Genomic DNA, 12,302 nt, shown 5'->3' on the forward strand with positions numbered 1-12,302 from the left:
TCAACAAAGAACACACTTTTAACCCAGACAACTTGGACCTATTTGGTGAATGGAGTGGGACCACCCACCTGATCACCACCACCCTCCTCCTCCTCCCTCAAGGGTACTCTCTGGTCTGTAAAACCTTCAAGGCTCTGCAGAACACAAAACTAAAAATGTAAATAAGATATGATCCTCATCTTTAGGAAACTCACAGTTCTGACTTAATTCCTGAGATTATTCTATCCATTTTCTAATAATTATGCTAATGATACTCTGTCATATGTTTAACTATTACTCCCCTGACATATTAGACAATTCGTTCTTCTGTGAAAGACAGATGCAAGTTAGCTAAGAGGACCAGAGTAATCCAATCTCAGGGGATGCTCAGTTGACAGGAAGGTGTCTATTAAGGAGACCATAGTAGGAACTAACAAGATGGGAAAAGAGAGAGGCAGGTTACTTTCACAGCAGGAGCTATTGGTTAAATAGGTGGGGAGACAAGCCTCAAATAGATGCTATTTTATCTGTTACCAGGGCTTTTTTATTTTTAATGAAAGCGGTCAGAGAGTCAACTGTCTGCCTATTCACAGCAAATAAAAATATTAACTGTCAAGAATAAAAAGCCCCAAATGACTAAGTCTTACATACTAAAGTTTTTGGAAGTTATTTTATTTGTAAGTTATTTCATTTAACATGTAAAGTCCAAACATGTTAACTTCAGTATCACAAAAGTGAAGAGTGGGGAGAGGCCAGAGATTACTCGGTCTCTTATAACAGTTCTTATTACTCTCTTGTATAGTAACTTTTAATGACTGAATGATTCAATGTTTTTTTCATTACACAATCAAATCAGAAAAGTTATTACTCCATCCACAAGTGTTAAAAAATGAAGCTGAAAGAGTTTAACAGCTTCCAAATGGCAGGGCTGGAATCCAAAACCCAGTGTAACTTCTGACATGCTTATCCTCTTTTGTCATGCATGTTGCCTCCCACGAGAGAAATGGTCCAATTTCTACCTTCTTTACAGAGATGGAGTGAGAATCCAAAGAGATCACATACACAAAACATAAAGTACTATTATATAAAGACTCTGGGTTAAACTCCAGAGAATAGGTCAGGGTGGCATTAGTGAGCAGGTTAGTGTGATGTTATCTTAGGCTAGACTACTTGTTTCAACTCTCTTTTACATTCATTGCAATGATGGGAAGTCTTGGGCACACAGGTTACTTATCACAGCCTAAACGTCAGCGAGATGCAGACAAATTCTTCTCTCGTTGGTAAGGGTTATTGACATTAATGCTAACACTGCATCACATGGGAGCTCTGCCATCCTGCCTTTATATACTGCATTAATCCCACTTCGGAATTCCCGCTGGCCTAACCTTTGCAAAAGCAAATCTAATATAAGGAATGAGAAAATCATTTTCACACTACCCTAGATTTTTTCTTTCCTGCTACAAAGGATCATTCTGGAAAAAGACGAATCCTTTGCCCTTAGAATGGCTTTTATTAAATACTTGAAAACAACTGTGGTTTGCCTCCCACAAACCTATTAATAAGTTCTAGCCTCAGGTCTTTGTAATGTTCTTCATGAGAAAGTATATAACTACTATGACCAACTGATAAGAGTTACCAATTGATCTGATGACTCTCTTGAAAGGCTGGAGGCACCCACCTGCACAATTCCAGTATTCCAGAGGTAATATGTTCTGTTCTACAGAACAGAACAAGACAACTATCTTCTCCTGTCTTCTCCAGCCCTTCACTTCTATTAAGGCTTTTTTTTGGGGGGGGTCCCTTCTCAACCTTATCCCATTTTCAAAGTCCCATAATCTGGACATCATAGAAAATGGATGACTTTAAAAGACCGATTCATAATTGCAAAACAGTAGTAATTAAATTGTACTAATTAATGAATCCGTGTTAACTGAAAGGAAGCCTTAACTGCCTTTTGTTTTAACTCTTTCCTTTCAGGTATGCCTTGCTTAACTAAAGTCATTAACTTTCTTTTCAGGTGGTTTCTTCAATAGGGAACAATTTGTTGTGGTTCGTAGGCTAACTCTAAGTTCTTCACCTGTAAGGTCAGTCAATAAGATGCCTTATTGGAGCATCTCCAAGACCTACTATAGGCCTTTTAAAGAAATTAAAGTTCTGTAGCCTATTTTACAAAAATGGCAAGTATTTATTTAACTCAAGTTTAGTTGCAGAGGAAATCTATGATGAAAGATGTTACCATTCACCAGAAAACCTGCATCATGGAGTAAAGGACACACTGTCTAATGTGATACACATATACACAGTTAACCAAATGCCCATGTTCTCCAATCACATGTGTGGAACAGGCTGATATAGTTACGTAAGCACAGGAAATGAAAAGAGCAGACTACTGAAACAATACAGCCTCAGGTAAAATGCATTTTGTAAACTTAAAACTCAACACAAATAACTTAGACAAAATCTTGCCTCCCTACAAGGTGACTTAAATTGCCTTTCTCAAGACAACAAGTAACTTTTTATGAAACCATTGTTACTACTTTCCAGAAGGACACTACTGTACCTTACAGACTAAAGTCACTTACCACTTGGCATGTATTCCCACCACCGCCCTGCACAGAGATCCACAACTCTCACAACTCGCAGATAAAGGGTCACTGCTTCCTTAAGCTTCCGGGAAAGACATTCCATACACATGATATCCTGCAGAGGGAGGTACCTTTGTGAGAGAAAGAAACTCATATTTATCAAGTGTTTAAGTATTTCCTCTATCAATAAGTTATTTTTTTTCCTTCTTCCAATCTCCTACAACTCAAAAGAAATACTATCTTAAGACAGAGATTTAAAGCTAACATGCATAAGGTCACAGAGCTTTTTACTAAAAGGAAAAGTCAGCAAATAATCCAGTATCCAAATAAAGTACTGAGCTCCCTCCACAGGTCATTTGATAAAACTTGCCTTTCTTTTGAGTTTTATGGACAAAGAAAATCTAAAAACCAAAAAAACCAAGAAAATAAGAAGAAAATCTCAGTGCTTTTCAAGATGTGATAAGGAACCTGAGAAAGATCACAGAGAATTACTTAATCTGAACATGGGCAATGTTATTTCATATCTTTCACAGAATCTACTTCCTGTAGGAACATTTTGCTCCCTCTCAACCCCACCCTCCCGCTTCTGCAAACTCTATTATCTTCTCCATCAACAAATATGTATACTAGTTATATAGTATACAATTTCTTTTCCCAGATTTTTTTTTTTTAACCTTTAAGGTCACACACACTGATAAAAGTATTGCATAAGTATTAAGACACCTCATATGAATTACAACTTCCTGTTTCCAATCTTTATTATCTTTTCCCGAAACTTCTGATTAACCCTGACTTTTGTTCTGTTATATATTCTGAAAGGTCTAGACTGCTCCACACACACCTAGATTAATTAAATTTTTGAAAAGTTAAAGATTCCTTTTACTGAACTTGTATTGCCTCACACTCTACTATACTCATTGTTTCACAACAACCTTAAAAGGTAACTAGCTAGTTCCTGTTTGCCACAGAGCCCTCTACCAGTTCTTTATCTCCTTGTCTCTGACCTGCTGTGTTCCGTACCCCTCTCTGGCTAACGGTTTACCTTGGCCAATAAGAGGCACCAGCTGGAGGGCTTCAGGTGGTAAGGCTGCCTTTCTGCTGCTGCTAATCCCCTAGTTGAATTCTCCATCAGCCCTTACATACTCCCTAAACTCCATCTACATCTCTGTAACTAGTTCCTTCATTAAATTATCTTCAAATTCCAGGTAAGTGTATTTTCTATTATCTGCTGGCACTTCACTGATGTAGTAATAATATTATTACTCCATTTTACAAGTGCTGCAAAATGTCACATGGTTGGGTAAGACAGAGAAAGGATCAGGAATGGCAAGACAGTTTTGTCTGACACTAACTCTTAATGACACTAATTCTAAAAGAAAAGTCCACATATGCCTATTGAATATTTCTCTGATCCATTTTTTTCTTCTTAACCCCTTTAAAATGATTTAAATAAAGAAAATCAAATCAAATCCTCTATAAAATAAAGCATTACTGTTAGCCATAACTTAATTCAGTTTCTATAACTTAGATACAAGTAGAATAATTTTCAGAAACGTGACAACACATTTTATAAACAATGAAAAATATTAAATTTGCTTTCTAGTAACTTTTGCCACTGTAATTTTTTTTCCTAAATATTGTTATCTAACGTATTTGCCTAGGTTAAAATTTTATTCCCTTTAAATGCAAACAGATCAATAATCACAAAATCAAGATTACTTTACATCATATTTTCCCTAAGAAGTAGTATATTTTTCTTCATAGTTATATAGTCAAAGGACTAGAGTTCAAAAGACAGATCAAATACAACACTTTAGAAAAGAAAGCATGGCAGGGACAGCAAGATTAGGTTTCTTTTAAGCAAGGCCACAGTTTTTTTTGTTTTATGAAGACATGCTAAGTAGTTACTCCACCACTACAATGAGTCCTCAAATCAAAATTTTAGAAGACTAAAAATGAAACAAAATTTAGTGTGTCTTTAGAATACACACGTTATCAAGCTCAAGAACTCAGTTCATGGTTCTTTCTACATTCTGTCAAATGCTCTATGTTTTCTTCATTGTAACTAGCATTATATCTTCCTTCTCTACTTGATTCAATGCCTTCCTTTTGAATATTCTGTTTGAACTGCAAAATGTTATCTGACCTATTTTCAATTTCAAATATGGTCCAATGGCCAAGTGGTGGCTTACACATGTAAATCCAGCACTTTGGGAGGCCAAAATGGGAGGATCGCTTGAGGCCAGCAGTTAAGACCAATCTAGGCAAGAAACCAAGATCCTGCCTCTATCAAAAAAAAAAAAAAAAAAAAAAAATTAGCCAAGCATGTTGGTGTGTGCCCCTACGGCAAGAGGCTCTTAAGCTCAGGAGTTCCAGGCTGCACTGAGCTATGATCATACCCTGCACTCCATCCAGCCAGAGTGAGACTCTGTCTCAAAAAATATATATTATATATGGTCCAGTTTTTTTTTTTTTTTCCACAATACATCCTAGCATTATCCAACTTTATCCCTAGACGCAATTTTACCTATGCTTTCTTATAGAATTTTAAAGGCTTTATTGTTTAATTCATTGATCCATTTTGAATTTAGCTGTAAGACTGAGATAAAAATGCACTTTTATTTTTTTTCTCCAAATGGTTTGCAGACTGAGACATCATTGCTGAATAGTCCACCCAGCTTTTCCTCACTGATGTGACTACATAGAACCTTGTTATAAACTAGATCTCCACATATATTTGAATTCAACCTATGTTTGTCTCTTTTACCCAACTGTCTGGCTATCTTCTCCAAAACATATTTTAGAATGTATCTGAACATCTGGTAGGGCAAGACTTTTTTCTGAAAATTTTTGGCTATTCTGACAAATTTTTTTCTGCCAGATGAATGCTAGTATTATTTTGTTCTGTTAAAAAAAAATTATCATTTTAATTTGGTCTTCTAATCCCAGACAGAACTGAACCAGCAAAAACTACAATGTGTTACAGAGTAACAAACTGCAGGAAATAATGCCATACAAATTTATATTAGAAAAAAAATACAGTGCCTAGGGTCTCCTAAAATAACTGTTATTGCTATTTTAAAACTTCATAATCTGCAAATACTCATTTGTAGAAATTCAAAACATTGCTAAGAACTTCATATATGAAAATATTTTCATAGGTAAACAATCTAAAAATCCAGATGCTTAGAGAAGTTAATTGCAAATACAATTACAGAAAATAGAAAAACTGAAAACAATCTAGATGTTAGACAAGGAAAATGGTATCATGTTATTTATACATTCCATAGAATAGTAAGCAGTTAAAAAAAATTAGGACCATGTGGTGATATGAAAAAAGGCAGAATAACCATTAACACCAAATATTTATGCTTTCAGTGTGCTAAGCGCTTTAATGCATTATCTCACTGAATCCTAGTAATATTGCCATTATGTCTATTATTAGTCTAGAGCTAGCAAATAATGGATCCAGGATTCAAACTCAGGTCTCTAATTTCAGAGACAAAGTATGTTAAAATTTGTTTATTTGAATTATATAAATTAGGACAATGATTGAAAGGAAGCAGTGGAAACTAGAATGACAGTTTTCCTTTTTTTTTTTTAAAAAAAAAAAAGAGCTATGCAATTTGGATAAAAATATAATTTTTTAAAAGTCTTTTTGTGTTGTGTCCATCATAAAACAACTTTAATGTATGCACTACATTTAGTTACCATGAGTATTATTTTCCAACACTTGGTTACAATCACTTACACGTATGTACGTTTCTCACTGTGGTCTGTAGTCAGAAAAAGTCAGAAACACTGCCTTATATTGTACAGTGTACACACAGAGTACTGTTATAATGTAATAACAGAAGTCAACAAATCTATGAGTCAATAAAAATTTCAAGAAGCCTAGAAATGTTAACAGTCTAGAGAAAGGCTGTCCAACAGAACTATCTGTGACAAAAGAAATATTTTCCATCTATATTCTGTTGTCCTATATAGTAACCACTAGCCACATATGACTAATGAGCACTTGAAATGTAGCCAGTGCAACTAACAAACTATATCTTAAATTTCTATTTAATTGAAATGTAAATGTTGCATGTAGTTGGTAACTACCATATTAGACAGAAATGCTTCAGGGTTTGCTCTTATCCATTCTGGTAGGTAATTCAACCAAACACAATCTTACCTAAAAATATGGCAAAGTACTTCATGTGAAAGTTGATTCATATAGTCCTTTGTCTCATCTGCTGTCATTTCTTCCGGAATTTCATTATTCATAATACATGTTTTCACACTTTTCTTTCGTGGCCCCATTGCTGTGCGGTCTCCAGTATCAAAGAGAGAATCTTCCCTTCTGTTTACTAGAGTTCAAAGCACCTGAAAAGAAAACAGAGAATGAAGTGAGTAAAAAAACACACTACCTATTAAAACCCAAGTTAAAGAATGTTTATTTTGAAACACAAACAGCAAAGGTATCACAATGGTACACATCACATTCAAATTAATAAAAATATTTGCTCTGTGCAACAAGCACAAAACATCTTTTTTTGAAGATAAATGGAGAATCAACTTCTGAAGAAAATATAAATACGCATTATTTAGAATGAGCAAAAGTCCAGAAATCATGAGTCTCATGTTTTAATTTGCACTGTTGTTTCTTAGCTTATTCACTCAATTTCTCCAAGCATCAATTTCTTCACATGTAATGTATAATCATTAAATGAGGAATCAAAACCTTTTCTAGCTCCAGGAGCTTGTGATTCTATGACTGCCCCTAACATGGCAGAAAGTAGAGGAGACTCTTGGGTTCTAATCTTGGATCTGCCCCCAAATTACTTCTACAATCTTGCATCAAATCTTTAAAATGCTTCAGTCTCCCACCTATAAAGTCAGGAATTAGGACTACATCAATGTGTCGCAGACTCCTTTGTAAATCTGATAAAAACTAGAGAATTTCTCCTAAAAAATAAACATAAGCTTGTTATACAATTTCAGAGACAGAATGAAGCATCTCTTCTCCCTCTCAATACTGAGAAGTATTTCACTTTTGTACCACATGTACTTTTTTTTTTTCCTTTTTGAGACAGAGTCTCACTCTGTTGCCAGGCTTGAGTTCAGAGGCATGATCTCGGCTCACTGCAACCTCCACTTTCCGGGTTCAAGTGGTTCTCTTACCTGTACCTCCCGAGTAGCTCAGACTACATGCTTGTGCCACCACGCTCAGCTAATTTTTATATTTTTAATAGAAACAGGGTTTCACCATGTTGGCCAGGATGGCCTCAATCTCTTGACCTTGTGATCTGCCCACCTTGGCTTCCTAAGGTGCTGGGATTACAGGCGTGAGCCACCATACCCAGCCCATTTGGTTTTTAAAATAAGCTTTAGAGAAGGAAGAAGAAAGAAAGAGAAAAGAGGAGATAGGGAGGAATGGAAAGGGAAAGCAAGGAGAAAATGGGTTGAGTGAGCACCCAGATGGTTTTTTGTTTTATTGATCAGCATGCAGAGTTAACAACTTGATTCTCAAATTGTCTAGGAATATTTTAATAATGGTAGTACAAGACATAAGAAAGTTTATAGGAAATATTGGTCTCTTTAACATTAATGGCTTCGCAGATGGAGATGACACAGGATGAAAAGAGGTGCATTCACATTCATTTAAATATGCCTTGGCACATTTATTCTGAATGCTACTTGTGGATCTAGCACTGTAAACAAAGGGCCCAGAGGCAAGTGGAGACAGACAATCAACCAACCATGCAAATGAGTTCGAAATTACACATGGAGATAACTGCTACAAAGAAAGTAAACACAGTTCTAAAGCCTCATATAACAAGGGACTGTGGGTCACTAAAGGTTCTCCTAAGAAAAAGACAAGTGAGCTGGTAACTGAAGGCAGAGCAGGAAGGAGGAAGAAAAGCATTCTTGCAGATACACAAGCATGTGCTGGATTCTGCGAAGGGGCTTGACTCTTTTAAGGAACTGAAATAAAGCCAAAGGTACTGGGGTACAGAAGATGATAAAAAGGGAGTAAGATAAGGCTGAACTGCTAGCAGGGGTCTTAATCCTCACTGTGACAGAAAACTACTAAAGGGTCTTAAAAATGAGAGAAGAACAATATACTTCAAGGGCTCAAGCATTCAGGCAACTCAGTAAGAGAAAGGCACCAGGTTGGCAGAGGGTGTTAAAGTATATGCAGTTCCTGAGGTTCCTTTGCTTCAGTAGTAAATGGACACACTACTAGGCTAAGTAAATCCTCATTATTTTTTGTACCTGTGTGTGCGTGTGTGTGTGTTCTGGTCTCTTCCCTCACCGAAAGTTTATGTGCTATTTACTTCTTGAGGCTGTCGGCATGCTTGCCTCTCATACCCCAAACACACACACATACATACACACACACACACACACACACACACACACACACACACACAAATTGATTTACTTCTTAAGGCTGTCAGCATGCTTGCCTCTCATACCCCCCACACACATACACACACAACCTCATTTGTTGTTTCTAACCAGTATGTCTTGGGAAAACAGAGAAATCAATGTGTGTGGACTGGTATCAACAGGTACCTAGCAGTGTGAACCTAAAAAACTCTGCAAAAAGTAGAATTTGCGACATGTATCTTAACTTCTCAGAAGCTTACTCCTATGTTGTCTATCACATTTTGCCTAACAGGCCTCCGGAGAAATAAAGTTCATACTCAGAACTGTCCAAGCTAAAAGAAAAGTTATAAATAAACTTGCCTGCTTCTGATTATATCACTGCCCACCTTTTCTTGTTTACTGCCCTTCCTCCTCCAAATGAATCTTTCCATCTTGTGATAGCTCCTGAAACCCCTAAGGTTACACTGAACATGTAGTCAACAAATCCAATAGTCTCTTTCAGTGCTCCCCAATCTGACCCATTTGTATTTCGGGACACGGCTGACCATGTATCACCCTTCAGCTCCCAAAGTGATATATTCTTGATCCTTATCATTCCTCTAGGACCACTGCTCAGTCTCCTCTGCTAATTCACTCTCGATCCCTCTTCTCCTTGGGCAACTATACCCAATTCCAAGGATGTAGCTACTACAAATAAACACACACACACACACACACACACACACACACACACACACACAGAGAGAGAGACAAAAAAAAAGAAAAAATTTTCAACTCTACCTTTTACCTCTCCTGAACTCTGAACTTTATTTCCTCTGCCTATCAGAAATTTTCTCCTCAATAACTTAAACATCCTTCAAAAACACTATGTCCAAAATGAACTCCTTCATATCACGAACCACCCCCCACAAACAGATACACAGATATATAAAAATAAACACATCTATTTTCCCTAATGTGTTTTACTAATTCCTGAATTAGAAATCTTGAAATCATCCTAAATATATCCCGACTTCTCATTTTCCACAGATACTTGACTGGCTATTCTTACCGATTTTATCTCAATACAGTTCTTACATCTATTCCCAATAGCTTCCAGGACTCAATTAACATTCATGTACACTACTGAAATGACTTCCTACATGATACTCACCACTGTATCCTCAGGGTCGAAGACAAGCTTAGCAGACACTATGCCTGCTGTAAGTAATTCACTGAATAAATGCTTACCATGCTATACTTCACACTGAAGCCACAGTTATCTTTTTAAAATAGTCCTCTGATTTATAACGTTAAGCGAAAAAAGCAAAACATAGACTACATCTAAGTATGATTCTAACAACATAATTTTAAAAATTAAAAAGCTTACACCCTAAAATTTTTTTTATATGATAAAAAAGACTAATATGCTGTGTCAGCATACAACATTCTATGAAAGATGTACAACAAAATATTAAGTGGTAACCTGGGGAGTGGTAACTGAGGTTTAGGAAAGCAGAAAAAACTTTTACTTTTCACTTCATATATTCCCTAGCAATTGAAATTTTCAGAATGTTTTTAAGAAGTACAATACACATGGCCAAACAAAACAATCGGCCTACAAGGAATCCTGGTTCACAGAGGATAAAATCTTTTCAATCAAACTCCAAACCACCAGATGTTCCAATCTTATCTTCTTCCAGTCCTTACCACTTGCTCTCAATACACTCAGTCTAGCAGACCACTATCTTCTTAGTTCCCCCAAACAAACACTGGTGCTTCATTCCTAATATGGTATTAACTCTGACTAGAAATGTCCTTCTCTTCCCTACTTTGCCTGGAAAACTGCCTGTAAAAATCTAGCTTAAATATTAAGTCCTCCCTACTCTCTCCTTCATTTGAGCTCCCTGTGGGACTTAACATATGCTTACATAGCACTTTTTGTAGTGATTAGTCATGTTTCTGCTAAAAAATCTTGCCTCTAGGTGATAACAATTCCTTGCTCACAATATATCCTCAAATATTTAATGTATGAATATCCACCAGTCTTTCCATTATTCTATATACATCCAGGAGCTTCAAGGCTGCTGCTAAAAACCATTTCATGCTCCTATGAGGCATCTGCTACCACAGCACTGTGATCTCAGCAACAAGCTTATAGCCCAGGCAATAATGCAATCAGATTTTACTCCAATTACACACATAACAGCTATTTGGTAACATGAAAAAGCCTCAACAGGACTATTAACCAGCAAAGACTCATCTATCCACAAATTACCTAGATGCTCAGACCAATCCTCCAGTTGTTATATTTTACCATATGTTCAGCTTCAATAATTCTGACAATTCTTCATGAAGATCATGCTCTTGATTCTTCATTCCTTTAGTAAAAATCTTTTTTTAAATGCCTTCTTCCTCCTTTTTCTTTAAGTTCACACCAACTAATAACTTAACATCTTCCTCTTCTGATTCCACCTTTGACTGTTGCCTAGGATTTTGCAATGTAGTGCTTTTGTGTGAATTAGATTTAGTAGCCCCAGTGCACAAACTACACTTAAATTTTACACTAAATACCCTGCACCTTAAATATCACTGCGTTTACAAAACTCCACATATTGAAAATTTAAAACTATTTACTCACAGAAATTGTTATACAATATTACATTGAGGTTAGATCTCCTAGATGCTAACCAAAACCTTGTTAACCTACAGTATCCTTTAACACTAACAAAAAGCCTAAATTCTAAATTATTAGGACTAACAAAATTTTGGGTAAAACTATTCATATTTCCTATATCACAGCTGAAGACTTAAGTCTTTTAGTTCCTACTTGGCAGGTAGAGTAGTAAGTGATGCCCCTGCCCTAAGCCTTTTGTGGGGAAGGGACTTGTGGAAATGAACACTGAGGTAACGGAAAAGAACTCTATTATACACAGAAGGTTGACAGGACTTATAACAAGGAGAAATCTACCAGGCCTCGCAAGTCCAAGTAGATTTCTCTGAAAATGTTCAGAAGACAAAAAGCTTCCTCAATCAAGAAATATTTTATTTTCCCCCACCCTTACTCAGTCTTGATAAAGGACAATAAAGTAGCTTGAGCTAAAGTTGGCTTCTTCTTAATTTAAGTGAAATACCTAGCGCGGCTATGCTGAGCATTTCATCTCAGGCATTGACGAATAGGGGCTTGGTTTCCCCATATGAGAAAGAGAACATGAAATTCACACAAAGTCCCAAGGAAGTGGTGATAGTATCTCTTTTTAATGTGCACCGTTCTCTTATTTGCTTTTCTTTGTAATTTGGAAGATAAACCAAAGCAAGTGAGGAGAAATTGCCATGACTAGGCCTTGTGTTTTTTTCTCACTCCTGCCTCCAAAATACCAC

General features: G+C 36.3%; 1 protein-coding gene across 3 annotated transcripts in view; it reads right to left on the minus strand.

Moving 5' to 3' along the window:
- The window catches only part of FBXO38 (F-box protein 38), a 55,817-nt gene that overhangs the window by 38,130 nt on the left and 5,385 nt on the right, over nucleotides 1-12,302 (minus strand). For all 3 annotated transcript variants that reach the window (XM_003933992.3, XM_074379609.1, XM_074379605.1), the window contains exons 2-3: nucleotides 6,742-6,932; nucleotides 2,562-2,695 (exon numbers count right to left, since the gene is read on the minus strand). In XM_003933992.3, coding sequence (XP_003934041.2) covers nucleotides 2,562-2,695; nucleotides 6,742-6,869 — 262 coding nt within the window. In that variant the 5' untranslated portion in view covers nucleotides 6,870-6,932. The remainder of the gene's footprint in view (nucleotides 1-2,561; nucleotides 2,696-6,741; nucleotides 6,933-12,302) is intronic.

The sequence above is a fragment of the Saimiri boliviensis genome, chromosome 1 (assembly GCF_048565385.1).
Source record: "Saimiri boliviensis isolate mSaiBol1 chromosome 1, mSaiBol1.pri, whole genome shotgun sequence".
Classification (NCBI taxonomy): Eukaryota; Metazoa; Chordata; class Mammalia; order Primates; family Cebidae; genus Saimiri; species Saimiri boliviensis.